Here is a 19,297-nt window from a genome sequence, read left to right as displayed (position 1 = left end):
TAGCTTCTCTTTTCTTTTTAAACTTTCGTATTCAGGAAATACGACATGACTTTCAATTGTAGTGAATGCAGTGAAAATGAGGAGGAGCACCATCAGTTTCAATTTCTTGATCAGAAAGTTAAGACCAAAAAGCTTGTCACATTCAGGTGAGACGTTTTATAGTGTGTGCCTGCAGGAGCTTTTGAAACAACAATAATGTCATGAAAGGTTATTTCTGACTTACATGTAACTTTTTGTAATGCAAGACCAATATACAAAAGGTGTTCCCCTACTTGTCAAGCTAACAACTGACACCTGAATTTTCACATTTTTTTTTAGACATAACGTTTAAGGAAAAAGTACAATGCTGTAAATTCAACTGTTGACTCTTTTTTGTTTATATTTGTTTACATTGTTCCTTTGTTTAATTCTTTATTGTTTTAATGTTGATGCTTTTCTCTATTTTGCTATACACTGCTGTTGTAACACTGCAAACATCCACATTGTGAGACTAATAATGGTTTATCTTATCTTATTTCATTATAAACAAAATAATTCTTGACATAATTTGGTCTTCAATCACTTTTACAGTCCAACCAGATGACCCAGTTTACACTACAAACTGACCTTCCTCTGATACGTCAGACCACTCAGGGTTGGGAAACTCATATTGGCCCATCCTGATCCGTTTTTTCATCCCAGGAGAGATGGCTAGACCATGGTTAGAATAAAAAGGAGGGTACCCACACAACCTGTGTAAGGTTTAAAAAGTTGATATTAGTTATAGGACACAATAAATAATCTTGATGTGTGTTCACTGGTTCAGAGATATTGCAAAAAAACAGAAAAAACTTACAGGATATACATAATGACACCCAACGACCACATGTCACATGACTTGTCATATTTCTCTGGGCCCAGAACCTCTGGAGCTTCAGACAGAGAAGGAATAAATGGGAAAGCAGGGGATAGAAGAGACAGCACAGAAAAACATGTTATGTTTAATATTAAGCACCAAGTGCCAAAAAAAACTAGCATGATAAGAGAACATAAACAAAGACATCCTTACCAACATAGTAGGGCGTGTAGCAGGGAGTAGCTAAAGAGTTGTGTGAGGTGGTCTCCTTGGCAAAGCCAAAGTCTGTGAGTTTGAGCAGGGCACTGGGTCTCTTCGAGGAATACAATAAATTCTCGGGCTGCAGAAAGTATTCAGGAAGTCAGCCAGGGGAACAGAAGATGATGATGTTAGTTAACATTATGGAAGTCAACCTAAAGATCCTCTGGCAAAGCGCTTTTATTTCTAAAGAAAGAACAACCAGTGTGATCAAAGAAATACGAGACAGACCTTGACGTCTCTGTGTGCAATGTTGATCGCATGCAGGAACTGTATGGCCTCCCCTATGCTCTTCATGATGTCAGATGCCTCTGGAGTAAAGAAACAAAAAGCTATTTTAGCAGAGATTCCAAATTAATTGAGTGATGCATTAATAAGCAAATGTTCTGGCTGGATATCTCAACACTGTGCAAGAAGCAGCAAATGTAAAAATAAAAGTGATCTTTATATATTTATCAGGTGTCAGTATGTGCTACTTGTCTACTGCACATGTGTATGTGTATGGATGCAGTGGCACATCTGAACGAGTGTGCATGTGTCATGTAATGAAACAAAGCGGTATTGTAAGAAATTCAACATAAATTTAATACCTCTCTCTGTGAAGGCCTGGTCTCCTCTGTCCTGGATTTGACTAAAAAGCTCACCACCATCCATGCTGGAAAAAAGAAGGAAAATTATAATCTGGATTTTGTAAATAGATCCCAGTTTAACAGAAAGAGTTGGTAGAAAAAGGTCCTTGGAACGAAAACTTCCCATAATTTCATACATGTGCTGGCATTGGGAAGATGCATGCATGTATAAAACATCCCCATTGTCAGGGACAGACAAAAAGGTGGCAGAAACAAATCTCTTTATTGGCCTCAAAATAAAGACATAACTTCTTTCTGCAGTAAAAATGTAATTTTAGTTTCAGCTTTTTTTTAACCAATTGCTGAATGCACATAAAAATTGAGAGAATCATTAATTATAATCCCAAGATACTTGTACTGCTTTACAGTATCTCAGAGCCCACTTCTTGATTGATTTACTATGTGCCAAACCATTTACTGGTGTCCTTCCATTGAAATACAATATGAATCATACTGGTGACTAAGACAAATGGTTGCAGCCTTTATGTTTTACAAAGTTAGTGCATTCATTAATGACCTAATTCATTTGAAAGTATCTTACAGTCTCCTGGCTGTGTTAAAATAACAAATTGAGGGGGAAGCATAGTGCTCCATTGTGTTCTTGTTAAGGTTATTGTTTCCATTAGTGTATAGCAGCCCCTCTGCTGCAAGGGTAGCTCCTGGGAAAGACATCTCTGTTCAAGATGCAGAAACAGAATGTGCACTTATTTTCTTAACCACTTAGTTGTTTTAAGTTGTTTAATAGTGCAGTTTGTTTTGGTCAGCCAGAGTCATTTGTTACTATTGATTGCTGCTCCGTTTTAGGGTATATAAAGAATTCACAAAATACTTCACATTCATCTTGCAAAGGTTATCATTTGTTATCATTTAGACATTAAATCAAAACTCACTTGCTACAACTGCCTTTTGTGAAAATGATATACTAGATAACGAACATTCACACACTGTAGACACACTGCCACACTGTGCTTTCTGCTGACTTCTGCCTTTTTCATTGCATTGACATCACTTTATTAACTAACATTTAGATAATCAATGTTGACATTTATGAATTGATGCAGAATCATATTGCAATGCCGATATTTTTTCTCATCCTTAATTGACATTCCACTGAATAATGTGTGGACTAAATGTGGTACCATCATGTGTGGCTGTGGACACACTTATGGTCATGCTGCATTGACAGGATAGAAGAGACAGAGGGGACGCTGTGACCTCAGCAGCATTATTTTCTGTGTGTGTGAAGTGGTGACCTAAATTTACTAAATTTTAATCTACATTGTAACAGGGTTGCGCAATATGTTAAAATTTTCCAACTGATCATTTAATAATATCACCCCAAAAATTGCAGATGGATTCAGCCCACCATATATTTATCCAATCGCCCAACCCTACACTGTACACACTAACAACTATGTGTACGATCAGGTCATGTCAGCAATGTGCTGGGTATTTAAAACTACACAGGACAGAATCACAACAAATTCAATTGCTTTTACTGGCAATTATATATGAAAAGCACAGATAGAACGCTGATACAGTTGAGTGCACACCTCTAGTGAGAGTATGACTGGTATAGCAACCTGTTACACAGTAGTTCAGCATTTCATGGTTTCAGGCAAGAACTTGTATTTTGATGACAAATGATGATAGCTCTTAATACTCAGTTTTTCCGGCAGCACAGAAAATTATGTGTGTGATTCAACTTTCAGGACTTGTCACTATATGCTGGTTTTGTGTGTGCATACATTCGTGCATGCAGACAGACATCAGCAGTACTGAATGTCATGCGTCTTTGAAATGAAAGATCAAGGGAGGCACAATTCTGAAAATGTTTAAAGCAATAGTTCACCCAAAAATGAAATTTCACTCAATATCTACTCGCCCCTGTGCTGATGTGAGGATGGATGAAGACCTCCAGTTCACAAAACACTCCCGGAGCTTCAGTGGAAAACAGCGTTGCAGCCAAATCCAGTACAATTGAAGTGAACGGTGACCAGTTTTAAAATGTAAAAAAAGAACACAAAAAAACACAAACTGTCTCCATACTGCTCGTGTGGTGTCCGTAAGCCGCAACATTAAAATTTGACTCAAAAAGACGCCATTTACACCATGTTTTTAGCCTAAATGTCAACTGTAGCCTCTCAGGCCTGATCCACATGCACACACCTGAAGCAGGTACACAAGCTTTTGCCCAAGCAGCGCGGCTGCTGCAAAGAAATTATGTCGAGGTCAAAGTCCTCGGACATTTTCTTCTTTGTTGAAAGTTTCCGAAGTCAACTCTGCATGTAACAAGTCACTATTTCTGTTGTCTGAGTCGCTTCCAGGTAGCATGTAAACACAGATGTGAAGGTATCGCGAGCTCTCATATATCTCATGTCACACCCCCTGAGCGAGAGCCTGTGTACCCGCTTCAGGCGTGTGCACGCAGATCCAGTCTAAGACGCTACTGTTGACATTTAGGCTTGGATTACACCACCAAGTAGTATGGAGACATTTTGTGTTTTTTTGTGTTCTTTTTTCTTACATTTTAAAACTGGTCACCGTTCATTTCAATTGTACTGGATTTGGCTGCAATGCTGTTTTCCGCTGAAGCTCTAGGAGTGTTTTGTGAACTGGAGATCTTCACCCATCCTCACATCAGCACAGGGGTGAGTAGATATTGAGAGAAATTTCATTTTTGGGTGAACTACCGCATTAAGAGGTGTACAGACACTTTAACCTAATTTCCTACTGATTGTGCCCATTACTCAGTGAAAAACAGAACAATTTTGACTCAAAATGTGTATTTTAATTCCATTTTAGTTAGTCTTATTTATTGTTCCATTAAGAAAATTCCTTTAAGAAAGTCATTTTAGAGAAAATATAAAATTGTCGTCATCATCCTCTCCTCCAGTGTTCAAATTACATTGTGGCTTTAGTGGGTGCCCTATTTTTTAAACATGTATGATAAAATGAATGAATGAAACGTTACAACCACACACCTTTATGTAATACAGAAGACACTATCGCTATTACATTCATTGTAGGATTAATGCTCTTTATTGCATGATCCACTAATAGACTTTGCATTTGCAAACATAGATATTAATAAAGTTACAGAAACATCCACAGAGAAGAGCTACAGAAAAGGTTAAAAGTAAAATACAAAGCTAACGTATGTTAACCCGAGTTCAACTCAGTATGAGAAAAACCTTACTCAATGCACTTGATGATAAGTTTCATTTAATCTTTTTGCTCAGTATGACTATGACTTTCACGTCAAATCATCAATGCCAATTGTGTGTGTGTGTGTGTGTGTGTGTGTGAGAGAGGGAGAGAGAGACTAAATGTTCATGACAGCAAGCATGTGTTAACAGGAGAGCTGGAGACGCAGTTTAAGAGCTGCGGGACAGCCCTGCCAAACCACAGCACACTTCCAGCTTCTCAAAATCAGTCATTCACACGTTCATATTTTGCACACCAAGAAACGGACAGTCGCTCGAGCCATTGTATTCTGATATCAAAATAACTGCAATGTGAGAAACTGCCAGCATTGAGGCAATCCCTCAATTGTGGAAACATTTTTCACACTGGTCTGAAAGTTTGTTTTATGTGGTCAAAGGTAGAGAGGAACTCAAGGCCTCTTGACCCCACCCTCAGTCTGTTTCTGTAAAAGCTTTGAGGTGATGTGTGAATTCTCAGCAGGTACTTCATGAATTTGATGAGAACGGGTGTATTGATAGCACACATTTGACACCATCAAAACAGAAACGCCAACACCCCTTTCTATTTTCTTTCTCATCTAAAGTACAGTATGGAGGCACCTCCTTGATGGTAGGATGGATAAGACGCACTCACTAGAGATATATCCTGATACACATCAGGTGTTTTTATTTTGAAACCAATTGCTCATTTAACCAGTTTTGTGAAAATGTACTATTTATTTATGTTTATGTTTGATCAAATGCAACTTACAGTACATAGTCTACACCTGGTCACTTGTGTGGATTCTTCTGTCATTACCATAGCTACAGTACCCTTCACATGTATTGTTAACTGTGATTTTAAAAAATAGGGATGTACAACCTGTCCTTCATTTTTAGTCCAGGTTACAAAGTTGTCATTAGTTAGATATACATTGTGGTCCTGTATCTGGAATTAAAAGGACACAAACATAATGTTAACAGCAAAGTGTTGTGATGACTAATATTGTGTCTAGTCTGTTATCTTATTTATTTATTTTCAATTTCAAATTTGACTGATTTTTATTTGTTAGACATTTGCCCCATTTCCATTGCTTGGTACAACTTGGTTCAACTCAACTTGCTTGGAACTGTTCTTTTTTGATTCAACTAACAAAAGTTAGTACTAATAGTACTTAGTAGTTTTTTCAGTATCAAGTGGACCAATATGGACCAATGGCTGGTCAGGGAGAATCATCACTTGTGAAACACACAGAAACCAGAGTTGTCTTGCTGTCTGTACTCTGATGTAGGATTTCCAAACCTCTGTTTATTTGTTCTTACTGCATTCAGCCTTTTCTGAAATAAAGTTCTTTCCCACCTGTGATAAACAGCCACATACTGACAATCAAGAACAGCAACTCTTTGATAATCTCCACTGTTCCTGTGCTTGTGTCACATTGAAAAAGAAGCAGCAGTTTCATGTGGCATCGCACGGACAATTTCGGATGGCCATCATTAGGATTTTATCAATACTGATACTTAATGATACTCTTATCAGTACTACTTTCCATAACTTAATGCAAACTAGAATTACTGCCTTGCAGTTGTATGCCTGCACCAACCGTCTAAATAGCTTTATACATCCGTCTCCAAAAGCTCATAAAACATAAACAGTGAAGACTACAGGAATTTAATAAAAGCTATTAGTTATCATTAGCAATTATTTGTTATTATTAAAAAGTGTATTTTTTGGCAAAATGGAAGTTATCACAATATATATATATTGATTCAAGTGAATAATTCCCAGTAATAAACATGCCTCTCTTACAGGCTATTTTTTCAGAGAAGCACAGAGGACTGATAGAGATCTCAATGTTATGATTCCCTCCAGGTGTTGCTGAGATACTACTAGGGCTGGGCGGTATGACAAAATTTTCATATCATGGTTTTTTTAAAAATCATATAGGTTTCACGGTATTTCACTGTATTTTTTGTGTGTGTGTGTGTGTGTTTGTGCATTTTGTTTTTGAGTGTTCTTACCCACATTTTCTTCTAATGAGAAAATAATTACTGCAGTTGATTGGCTTTAAATCTCACGCTGGTCGGCACCAGAAATACTAGTCATTTAAAATATTTATCAATATTTCATTCAATGAAATATGACCTTCTTCAGTCTGAAAAGGTGAAGCGTTTATTGAATTGTTGTCATGTTTTGTACATTAATGTGTAAGGTTTGTATTGCACAGCGCAAAGTAGCACGCATTTCAGCTGCATTTAAAGTACGATTTGGTGATTGTAGACTGTGACTAACTGCTTCAAATGGCTTTTAATACACACAGTATTTTTTCTGATAGTGTTTAACATTATAAATGAATAAATTCTGCTAAATTTTAACTGCTTTCTGAGTGTTTTCTTAGTGTTAGACTAGACGACTAGTCTAAATTAAATTTAGCGTTTAATCGACAGGGGAACTAGTTGCCAGGAACATCCTTACTGCACACGCTCAAGCAAGCACGCCTGTGGTGTTGGTGTGCAGCAGTGAAATGGGTCCCCGCTGAAACACTTTCCCGCTGCGCACATTCCAGACATTGTTTGGGCTATTCACCGGTGTGGCAGGATATGAAAAATTAATATCGTAATGAAAATAAAGACCAGTTTTCGGTACGAACCGGTATACTGCACAGGCCTAGATACTACGTTTAGAAAAATGGGACAGTTGAAGTCACAGTGACCTTAAACTGCGACCTTTGACCTCAGATGGATGGACGGACAGACAGACAGACGCACAGACGTGAAGAGCAAAGAAGTGAAAAGATTCAAGTAAGTGGGGTAACTGGTGTTAAAGTCTGTGGTCATCTCCTGAGGACACGGAGGAGCTGTTTATAAGTTCAGGGCTAAACCCCTTGGGTTTTAAGGAGTTGGAACATTTATTCACTGACAAACAACTTGAACCGTAGACACACTGCAGTGCTATGTTCACAACTGAGTACAACTTAAAAGAGCAGCTTGATGCTAAAATGGGAAAAGCAGGTCAGTCCTCCTGAAGTGAGCATGGCTTGAAGTTGTCGCTAACTTTGGAGCAAATCCCCTTCAGCAGCATGCAAAAAACAGGAACTTGGCTTTGGTCTTGAGCAGTGGTAGTATTTATTCACTGACAAACAGTCTAAACTGAACACACTTCACTGCTAACAACAGCAGTACCTTTGTGCCTACAACACTGGCTCTGGTGCAGTCATATCCCTCTATCCCTTCCTCATCCCTGTAATCCAGCCTTCAAGTGCAGGGTCCTTTTCAGAGACATGGTGAAATAAGTCCTTGATGATAAATCATGGCTGCAGTATTGCAGTAATTCAATTATTGTCACACCCATTCCAATCAGGAACAGATACCAATTTAGTATCAGCTCTCAATCCAATCCCTAAAGATGGTCAGCCAAGAACCACGCCCACATTGAGGCAGTACTATCTGCCGGGGGAAATGAAAACAAAAAAAGTACCTGGTACCAAAAGTGAGTCGGTCAGAGGGCAGATCAGCAGCTGCCCTCTCATCCTCACTGAATTTCCTAAATTACCAAGGTGACTTGCCATAATGTCATGGTGACCCTTTACACAAGATGGGAGAATACTTTAACAGGTAACACAATGTAGGTCATCAGACTGACTCAGTTTCTGCTGTGTCAAAAGGAAAGGAGACTGAAAAGCTAGATCTCAAAGTTGCTATGTTTCCTAGTGTGACATTCTAGGAAATGTTTTAGTTTCACCAGAACCACTCTTCTTTTTTTGTCTTTTAATGCTGAGTTCGTTTTCTCAAGGAAATTACTCATCAGCTGCATTTTTGCATGTGTGTTTGTCGGCACACAGGTCCACTATCTCGCGACAATGGTAACCACAGACTTAATGAATGCACGTGTGACAAGATTGATGGGGTTTGGTGGTTTAAAGTGCTGGAAGGTGGAAGTGCAGAGGCGAGAAAAAGATACTAAGCTGATTTAGAAGAAATGGGTCATTTTCTATTCAGGGTCGTGCACATGAGATTTACAATAATTAACCTGGCTAAAATCTGCTTAGAACAAAGGCAACAAAGAAGGCAAAATACTCATCACCTCAACATTGTTCAGGGTAATTAAGGCCTGCCTCCCCAGGTCTGGGACGTGCAGACCACTTACCAGAATATTTGCTTGAATGTAGTTTGAATGAGTTGTAGCAAAACAAGCCAAAACCATGGTAAATTAATCCAATTTAACATCAGTCAGTCATAATATGTGCAGTTCTATGCAAGTCATTGTCCTTTTTTGGAACAAAATGGTTTATCTAAATTGTTCATACTACATAATGCAGATTGAAAGTGGAAGTAAACAAGCCACAATTACATCTAACTTTTAAAATAGCACAGTAACACTGTGATGTATCCAAAGGACAGAGGCAGATTTAGGGGAGTGGCTACTGAGGCTCAAGCCCCAAATGTTTTCTCAAAAGCCCCCTATCTATAACGTTTTGAAAATGACATTCTACAAGTAATTTTTCTCAGTCTCTCTCTGACTGTATTGCTACATTAAGTTCTTCAAACATTTCAGTTGAGGTACAAAAACATTTTGGTGTGTGCTGAAGCAAAAGAAAAAAGTTATTTTGCTGTGCAAGGAAGCTAAAAAACTTTGGTTGCAGTCTCTGGGCTAAGCCACAGACCCTGCCAAAGGATTTTACTTTTTCACTGGTTTTGTCTTGCTTTTTTTATGGAGTCCTTGACCTATAATATGGCAAGTTAAATGTCATTTAACAAAATTTGGTCCACTTCATAAAGATAATTTGTCACCAAAGCCCCACTGGATAGGATGTGCTGCTAAAACTTCAACTAAATAGGGAAGCAAAAAGCACAAGCCTCTGCACTGATTAGGCCTGTAATGATAACCGCGTGTCGAGGTCATGTGAGGCCTACTGCTGGGTTGAGATCATTACTGTCATCCCGGAATTTTTTTTTTTTGCATGGTCAATCTCATGTTATTCCATTGCACAATGTATTTTATCAGAGCTGTCACACACCTGCAGTCAGGAACACAACCTTTAATTGGTTGATAGCTGTTCAACGCAAAACTAGAACTGCTAAAGTTTATTTACCAACTTAATGCATTACAGTAGCACAATAATCAGGACTGTGCTGTGCTCTGCACTCTCTGTGTACAAATTAGCCAATATCTGTGACTGATCAAAAATATTCTTACATCTACATCTCTAGTCATACTGAAACTGACCTTTGATCCTTTCTATATAAAATGTCATTTTATCCTCTTAAATATTTGTGTGAAAATTTGTTATTTTTATGAAAGACCAACCAGGGACAGGCCACTAAGGACCAGTGTGCCTGCAATGTGCGGCTAATATCTTGCTTGATGGTTAGGTGCAGTGTGCATGTTTTCTTTGTTTTCTTGTTCAAATTCCACCATTCGTGTGTGTGTGTGTGTGTGTGTGTGTGTGTGTGTGTGTGTGTGTGTGTCTGTTTGTCTGTGTGCACACTCACCACTCCATGACAATGAGTAGACACTTCCTGCCTTGATAGAGATTCTCATAGACATCGATGATGCGCACTATGTGGGGACAAGGCGACGCCCTCCAGTGGAGCTCCACTTCTCTGCGGGCTTTGGCACAATCCTGCAGCATCTGAACAGAAGGACACAGACAAGGAGAGAGAGGCTGATTAATATCAATTATAAACATAAACTTTTCATTTACTAAAACATACTAGAAATTGACATTACTGTTTAATTGTTCATTTCCTTCACATTGCTATTAATGAGCAATGTGAAAGAACTAGACCCTAGGTAATCTCATGATGGTTCTGAACAGGTGTGACCTAAAATGATGCATTATGTCAGTTACATGAAACCAATTACAGACCAACTGGATGACATGACTAAATTCATTTCCACACCAAAAATAAAATACAGAAGTGCAGTGCTGCCATCAGCTGGCACAGTGTTGAAATGATGTAGAGTTTTACAATACAGTCTTGTGTGAACATAGCACCCTCTTTGTGTCACTAGGTCAACACACCACTTAACAGAAGCACCTGCCATTTCAATGATTTGTGTCATAACACATTTATTTAACTATTCCCTGCTGCTACATGATTAATTCCTCAAAGCAGAATGTTACTCCTACATGCCACCCTACACCTGTAAGCCAAACTAAAGGGTCAATTGCAGAGAAACATTTCTCAAAACACTTAGAAATTCAGCATGCTGCTCAAGGACACTTGAAAACCCTGACCTTATGGTACCTGGCATGACTCAGGCCTTATGGCCAGCTGTAATTAAATTCAGTGTTGTACTGCTCACAGTGCTAAATCTAAACAAGCAATTTTATGTAGCAATATTGTTTTTGCCCCCCTGGATCCCAATGTTATGTTCACTGACATGGTGGGGAGCAAGCAAATTTTGAAAGGCTTGGCCACCTGAGGACATTAAATTACACAGTTGTTTGTGTTTGATTTGATTTCAGGGTACAGACAAAGTAAGAAGTATGATACTTGAATATATATTTTATTTTAAATTTCTTGCCACAACCCCCACCATTTGCTGTCTTTTAAGGGTTTTTTTGGGACGAAGTGCCTCTTGCTGCACCTTTGTTAGAATGTTGCTTAAAAAAAACATAATGCCATAATCTGTCCATCCTGTGCACAAAGCAGCCATTATTGTGCAAGGGGCAAATAATGAAAATGTTTTAACAGGATCTGTGGTGCCCCCACCATATCAATATAAGGAGTTACAAACCATTACAACAAGTCCTCATTTATACAAGTATGACCACCTATACAACTTTTTTTGAAAATGTATATAAATAAAAGCAATCAGTGACTTACTAAGTTTTTTTTTTTTTTTAATTGGCTACTCCTGTTAAGCAAGCAGAGAAACTTATTCTGAACAGGCCCATGTATTATGACCTTGCCAGTTCTAAATAATACAGCAAATGTTATGGAAACTGTCCCAGGAAACTCGCTGACTGTCTGACTGACTGAGAAGCAAAGAGAGTCGCTCAATCAAATAAAGGCCTGAACTTCTGAACTATAAGTTCCAGCAGTAAATGTAAGACAATCATCTTAAAGACCACCAAACAGAATATAGTATTGATTAAACCTTAAAAAGAAAATTGTATTGAGAATTTATTTGAATTATTTAACAAAAATTCCAATGCAAATAATGCATGTGAATTTTTGGTGCCATTTACATCACAAGCAGAAAGCAGGAGCCAAACTTTACAGTTTTCATTTTCTAAACAAGATATCAAAAGCACAAAAAATCCAGACCTTGGATACTAGGTATAATGAACCCAACTCAGCGGATTTTTCCAACTTTTCAATTGTACAGCTGCTAAGAGTTGAAAGAGAAGCAGTGGTTGTTTAATATTAAATAAGTCCTAGTGTTTGTTTACAGATTTAATTATACTGTTACACTCACACACAATACCACCAGTAAAAGCCCTAAAATACCCTTGTCAGTCAATGGAAAGAATTCAGCCTTCAGTCACTTTCACAATGAGCCATCGTCTGTCCGTCTTGTGTTGTATTACATTCCAATCCAACCCAGCCCACGGTCACAACACAACAGTGGGCTTCGTTCCAGCAGGCAATCAGAGCTGGGAGAGCCAGAGTACCCAGACTGCTGTCTGGCCTGGCAAACAAGACCGTCAGTATGTTTACATGCAAATAAGAAGCTAAGTTACTCATAACAACCAGGTTACACATGAAATCAGGCAACATGTTTACATACACACCACAACAACCACAGCACTTTATGCATATATGAAAATAGCCAATTAGAAATTTACATATACATGGCAGAGAAATCAGCTTTCTCATGGAGTAATCTTACTTGGGATATCAGGTTTTCCTAAAACCCTACCATAATCCAGAAACTGTGTTTTTCACAACATGATATTTAAGGAATCAGGTAACCCCAGGAAGCAGACTGTAACCTGGTTGTATATGTAAATGTGACTCTTTGGGTCTGATTCCTCCGCCTGGCTCTCGTCATTGCAACAAAAAAGAGAAATGGCGACAAAAGTTTAAGGCATTACAATAACACATAACACAGGGCAGACTCTACAGTACAGTGCCTCTCAATTAATTACTGATTTCAGGTGTACATGACATGTATGGGGGAAGCTGTGATTCCAAAACTCACAAAATGCTGCTCAATACTAGTCTTATTTACTGTAGTTGCAAATACACCATGCTGAAACTCATTTCCAAAGTTGATTTCAATTCTGAGAATTGTATCATAGATCAAATCAGTTATTTGTTTCATACCAACCTATTGAAAAACATTTTGGCTGTATTTTTCAATTTAACAAATCATCCTTTGTTCTTTTGACCTTAGCTGTGCTGCCCTATACCCTAGCAAGCAAACCACAGGACATGTAGAGAGATTTATATTCCTTATTACTGAGATTGGAAAAAAAAATTATGTCCAAAACAACTTGATTGCCTGGCAGTGTCATAACACATGTATCAAGGCGGCTCAAGTCATAGTCATGTGCATAAAAGAATCTAATCTGACAAAGAGCACCCTGCCCAGTGAAACCATGACACACTTCCAATCTGCACAGTGCCTGAACTCAATCCCACTAGATCTGAAATCAAAAAGTCAAATTATTCTATAAAACCCTCTAGTTCTGTTCTTATTTGTATGGTCATGCACATGCTTCAATAAAAAAACACTACAATAAGGCTATTCTGTTTCTGCAGGTGTTTAAATCAAACTGAAACATAAATTAAAACTACTACAAGGAGCCCTTAACTGGTTATGAAAGAGTTTCAATTTAATACTGATACCTCTATATGAACTAGAAAAGTTAACAAAACCATCTGTGAGAAGACTGGCTAATTCTGTATAGTTATACTTAATACCTGCCGCTAGGTCAGTCTGTGCTTGGAAAATGTAAACACAGGCTTGTTTAATTTGATTTCAAGCAGAGTTACAGTGTTGTGTAAATTAACCAGTTAGACTATAGTCCCAAAAATAAAAAATATATAAACAATAATCTCCCCCTGCTTCTTTTTGTGTTAAAATCTATACAAATTCTTGATTAAAAAAAAACAAAACAAAACAAAAAAACAATGTTTATCCATTAGTCAAAGCAATGTATTATCATCACTGCTTTGTTCAAAACAATCAGGCCACATAGGGATACATTGCTTTTCAAGCCATGGCATCATTTGTGAGGACAAACAATTTTAACCTGTCCATCACAATACTCTAACACTTCAGAAACAATACTGGCTAGGGCTATAGTCCCATTGATCACTATGATTTTAATAGTTTTACCTTATCTATAATGCCATGAATCAAGAACAACAGCAAAAGAAAGCAAGAAGAGGAACATGTTTTTGATTATCATATTTTACATCTTTAAGCAGTAAAATGACGAACTGCACATTATTATAGCTTCTGACATTTCAGCAGACCATTTATGCCCTCATTGAAGCCAGCAGGATCAACAGTAAAAGTATAAACAATGTTTTAGACTATTTAAATGTCTATCATGAACTAAGTTCAGTTTCACTACATTAATATTAGATGGTAGGGGGTTTAACTGTTGTTCTGACCCAGTTCCAAAGTTTCATAACAATTATTCCTTTTCAAGGCAAGTGAATCAGATCTCAGAGTGCTTCCAGTTTCTTTAGATGAAGCAAAGAGCATATTTAAGTTTGGCATTGATTTTTTTTTTAGCTTTCCAGCCTCAAATTAGAGCACAAGGTCTCTCTCACAGCAGCGTGAAGCTCTGGCATGTCAAGTTCAGCCAAATTTGTTTTTACACGTTTTGTTTTTACAAGGGCTACTAAAGGGTCTGTTCACTTTTCCAGTGTGTTTCTCTGGGAGAGAAGAGATTTTTGAATACTTTGTCATTTTGACTACATTTGGTTTAAAGAGTTCACTGCAGGTGACTGTGATCGCAAAGCTGATTTTCTTGCTGTGCTACAGTATGTTAAACAGTACAGTAAAGTAGGCCAAAATTGTCCTTTTGATAACATCCATATTTGTTTTCCAGGTTTAGTATTCTGGCTACTTGTGAAAATCATATCAATACTGTGTTTGCCATATGAATGTAATCCCTACAAACAAATATCTGGGTATGAATGCAGCACCTGTAGGCAAGGGACAAAATTTTGTATCACAAGCATTTTGGTTTCTTTTGTAGTTCAGGTAATATTGACCAGTAGCAGTCTGTCTGGAGAACAAAAGAGATGGGACACAGTGCCTGAAATGCAATCTTGGAAATCATGAGATATCTATGACAACGATTTGGCTTTTAATTTATCTGCATTCATATGCAGATATGTGTTCATAGAGCTCTGCACTATAATTCCATTTCTGCATTGGACAGTAAACAATGACAGGTGCACAGAAGAGGAAGTCTTGACCTGGATGCCTCTTAACTGAACGTCTGCTTGCCAAAACAAAAGCCCCAAAATACTGGCAATTTGCTCCAGAGGCTAAATTATCACCAGATAACAGCCAGTGGGTTCCAAGATTGGTCTGATGTGTCCTGGTCTTTTTTATAAAAATGTTAGTGATGGAAGCAATGAATAACTGAAACATATAAAAATGTAACTTCTTATTTGGATCAATTTGAAGTTAACAACCTAATTTACATCACAAGGCTTAACCACAAAGGATTATCTTATTTAACTGTAGGGTAAAAAAAAAGACAGGAAATTGACAGAAAAGGTAAGAAAGTAATCACAAAAGATGAGACAGGTGGACAGACAGGAAAGACAAGATATCACAGACAAGTAATAACAAGCAGATTTGTCCTTCTAATCTGAGTGATAGCGTACTGTTTTACTTAATAGTTGGGTAATAAATAAGGCTTATTTTAATGTACTGGCATGTTACCAAATCAATAAATTGACATTAGAAGCAAGGGTTGGAGGGGTGAGTGACCAACAATAATAATAATGATAAAAAGTGACTTTCTTCGTTACCAGGAAGAGCTGGAATGGCATTGGCATGTATAACTCTCTGCTTTATCTGAACAGTGAACACACAGAACAGTTCAACTACCCTTTGGGACAGAACAAACAAGGGTGGGTCGTACTCTCTGCGTCACAAGTAGAAAAAAAAAGAAAGAAGAAAAAAAAACATACTGAACTAATGAACCTACTACATACATGAACACACACATACAAAACGGCTTTGACTGCAAAAACTGACAACAAAGTTTGAAATGTGTTTCTCTTTAACTAATAAAAATTGCTCAGAATATGCTAACCCTTCATTTTTGCTCTTACATAATAATAATACATTATAAACAGTATAATAATAAATAAAAAAAAGTTAGTACATAAACTCTGGCACATAAACTCCCATAACACTATGGGAGTTTATGTGCCAGAGATAATAACAAACTATACAATTTAAAAATACTCTACTTGGACAAACAAACAGAAAAAGAAATTAAAATTAGTAGTAAATTTAAGTTATTATAGATTCAATAGATTTTTAGAATCAATTCTCATCTTTAAGTTAACATTAATAGATTATGGCAACTTGATTGATGATTCTGTTCTCACACATTTTTACAGAATACTCAGAAAAAAAAAAACTAAGATGGGAACTTATAAAAGTAGCCCATTTTGCCCTTCATAGTTTTGAAAGCAACAGGCTATTTTACTGGGAGCAAAGAGACATTACCAGTTGTATTTGACACATCCAACATCTGTAGTGCTGTCTCTCATACCATCAAATTTGCCATTGATAGAGCATTTTATTAGATCCACCACTGTACACATTTTCTTTTTTTATTATTATTTTTTGAGGGCTTTTCATGCCTCTAATGATAGGACAGGTGAAGATATGACAGGAAATGAGGAGAGAGAGTGGGGGAATGACACACAGCAAAGTGCCGTAGGCAGGAGTCAAACCCACAGCCACACAGCCTCCGTCCATGGGGCGCACGCTCTACCAACTCAGCTATCCAGGTGGCCCAAGCGTACATAGTTTCACATTTCTTTCAGGCACTAGGATAAAATTGACTCAGCATACAGTTAGGAATGTGTGCAATTAGTAGACTATACGATTAAATGTCACCACCCTCTCTAGTCAGCACAAAAAATACTAGTTGGTTAAACTATTTATCAATATTTTATTAATGTACAATGCCAGTTAACTGTTGTCTCCAAGATGTTGCAGCTGCCTGCCACGAGTTGGTGTAGCAGCCCCACGTGATGGTAACCACCTTCGCGCAGTCCGAATGCCCTGATAACACAGATGTTGCTATCATCAAAGTGGGACAGACAGCTTGCAAAAGCTGCACAGTTGCACTGTGTCAAAATAAATAAGAATAAACCACTCGACTGGGGTAATGCATAACCACGATCAGCACAGGCACAGGCATTAACCTGAAAGCAGAGCAGGCTGCCGCTACCACTGCAAATGAGAGTGACACTGTGTGACAGGCTAGCAGCTAACGTCAGCTCTAGGTAAGCAATGTTATTTACCCCCAGACAGTGATCCTTTTTGGTCTGAAAATGTGAAGCATTTAGTGACTTGTCGTGTTGTGAAGGATAATGTGCAATGTTCATGTTGCACCGCGCAAAGTTCCACACATTTTAGTAGCATTTACAATATAATTTGGCTACCGTAGAATGCGATTAATGGCTTCAAATGGCTCTTAATACACGTGGTATTTTTTCCAACAGTATTTAATATTATCAATTAATACACTGTGCTGAATTTTACATGCTGTGCTAATTTTTACAGCTCTCTGAGTGTTTTCTTACTGTTACACTAATCGACTAGTGTAAATTAAAATTTGTGTTTAACTGACAGGGACATTAGTCACCAAGAGCATCCCTAGTATACAGCACTGTCTTTTTATGAGATCATCTACTTAGAACAATAACACAGGCCCAAATGTGATCCAGCTCACCTTGTTTTCGAATCAAAACATTGTGGCTATACAAAACTCTGATGCATTCAAAATTGCCCAACATCCTGTTTTAGTTGCAAAATTTTTTCTCTCTTCAAAGTTCTGTTATCTCCTCTACCTCACAGCTTACTACCACAGGCTTAGCATTTACTCAGTACTAGTAACCCAAAGATACCTGCCTGACTGCATCTGGAATCCCAACAAAGTCAGCAGTATCACATCATGTCCATGTGGTGGGTACATAGCCAAATAAACTCTCTAAAACATCTGTGTGTTCGTCTCTGTGTGTGTGTGTGTGTGTGTGTGTGTGTGTGTGTGTGTGTGTGTGTGTGTGTGTGTGTGTGTGTGTGTGTGTGTGTGAGTGTGTGTGTGAGAGAGAGAGAGAGAGAGAGAGAGAGAGAGAGAGAGAGAGAGAATTGGCAACTCAAGAGGGAAAAATATTGGTCTAATGTCTTGTTGATTTACTTCTTTGACTGGTGAGTTTAAATAAATCCAGCCATAAATAAATGCACTTACAAGAAGTACTGTCTGATTCAAACAGGCTTCAAATCAATCAATGTATGACAACACTATTGCTTCCTAATCACTGCTAGCCAACAGCCTTGTGCTTTTTGCACCAACTGCACTGCTATCTAAATGGACATCACTGACTAATAAGCAGGGATGGGTTTCGAGAACTTGTACTAACTGTTTCCTAACTGGAGGCTAAGGAAAATGCAGTATAAATAAAATCCATACAATACCCATCACTAATAATAAATAATCACAAATAATGTCCAAATTTGGGATTTTCTCAGTCGTGTTTGGGACAGTTTATGTTTCCTTGTAACCGTCTGATGTCCAACTGTCAAAGAAGAACGAAAGATGGATATATGTGCATGCATGAACTGAAAACCAGAACCATGTGCTGAAACTAATATTAGCACATCTAAATATAGCAGACTTCCCTCCACAAACAAAGACTTAACACTGTTGTCTTAACACATGCACAATTGTACATACACACAAAGACACACCCCCGTCACCTCTCTGCTGGTGCTTGCGTGACTGTGTGGCCCCCCATCTGCTGTGGGCCCTCTGAGGCTAAACAGTGAAGCTTGTGGAGCAGGAGGGAGATAAGGGGGGCAGATGGGCACACAATACACTTCCTCAAGCAAACACAAAAGCTCCAGAGCCTAGGGCAGGACAGTGGGGGGTGGGGTGGGATGGTGTTAAGCTGACAGAGCAGTCATCTTCCACCTGCTGCTCATGAGACAAGGAAAAGTCCAGGTTTGATCAAATAAAACCAGAAAAAAAAACAATCACACTGACGGTGATAGGGCAGTGAAATTCTTTAGAGGAGGGAGATTATAGTGGGGTGACAGATCAAACTAGGCTCAATCAGAAAAGCTTACTGACCTGACAAAAAGGGTTTAACAACAACCTACCAAAAGAGGTGTGGGTGTGGGTGGGTGTGTGTGTGTGTGTGTGTGTGTCTCAATGCAA

The 19,297-nt window shown here is 38.1% G+C and overlaps 1 protein-coding gene across 2 annotated transcripts in view; it reads right to left on the bottom strand.

Moving 5' to 3' along the window:
- The window catches only part of mapkapk2a (MAPK activated protein kinase 2a), a 39,008-nt gene that overhangs the window by 4,890 nt on the left and 14,821 nt on the right, over window positions 1-19,297 (bottom strand). For both annotated transcript variants that reach the window (XM_084731367.1, XM_084731358.1), the window contains exons 2-7: window positions 10,401-10,540; window positions 1,684-1,748; window positions 1,325-1,404; window positions 1,049-1,175; window positions 836-911; window positions 607-731 (exon numbers count right to left, since the gene is read on the bottom strand). In XM_084731367.1, the coding sequence (XP_084587493.1) occupies window positions 607-731; window positions 836-911; window positions 1,049-1,175; window positions 1,325-1,404; window positions 1,684-1,748; window positions 10,401-10,540 (613 nt within the window). The remainder of the gene's footprint in view (window positions 1-606; window positions 732-835; window positions 912-1,048; window positions 1,176-1,324; window positions 1,405-1,683; window positions 1,749-10,400; window positions 10,541-19,297) is intronic.

Source organism: Lutjanus erythropterus, chromosome 2, assembly GCF_056507025.1.
Source record: "Lutjanus erythropterus isolate fLutEry1 chromosome 2, fLutEry1.hap2, whole genome shotgun sequence".
In the NCBI taxonomy this organism is placed as follows: domain Eukaryota; kingdom Metazoa; phylum Chordata; class Actinopteri; order Lutjaniformes; family Lutjanidae; genus Lutjanus; species Lutjanus erythropterus.
This window is presented reverse-complemented; position numbering and strand designations above follow the sequence as displayed.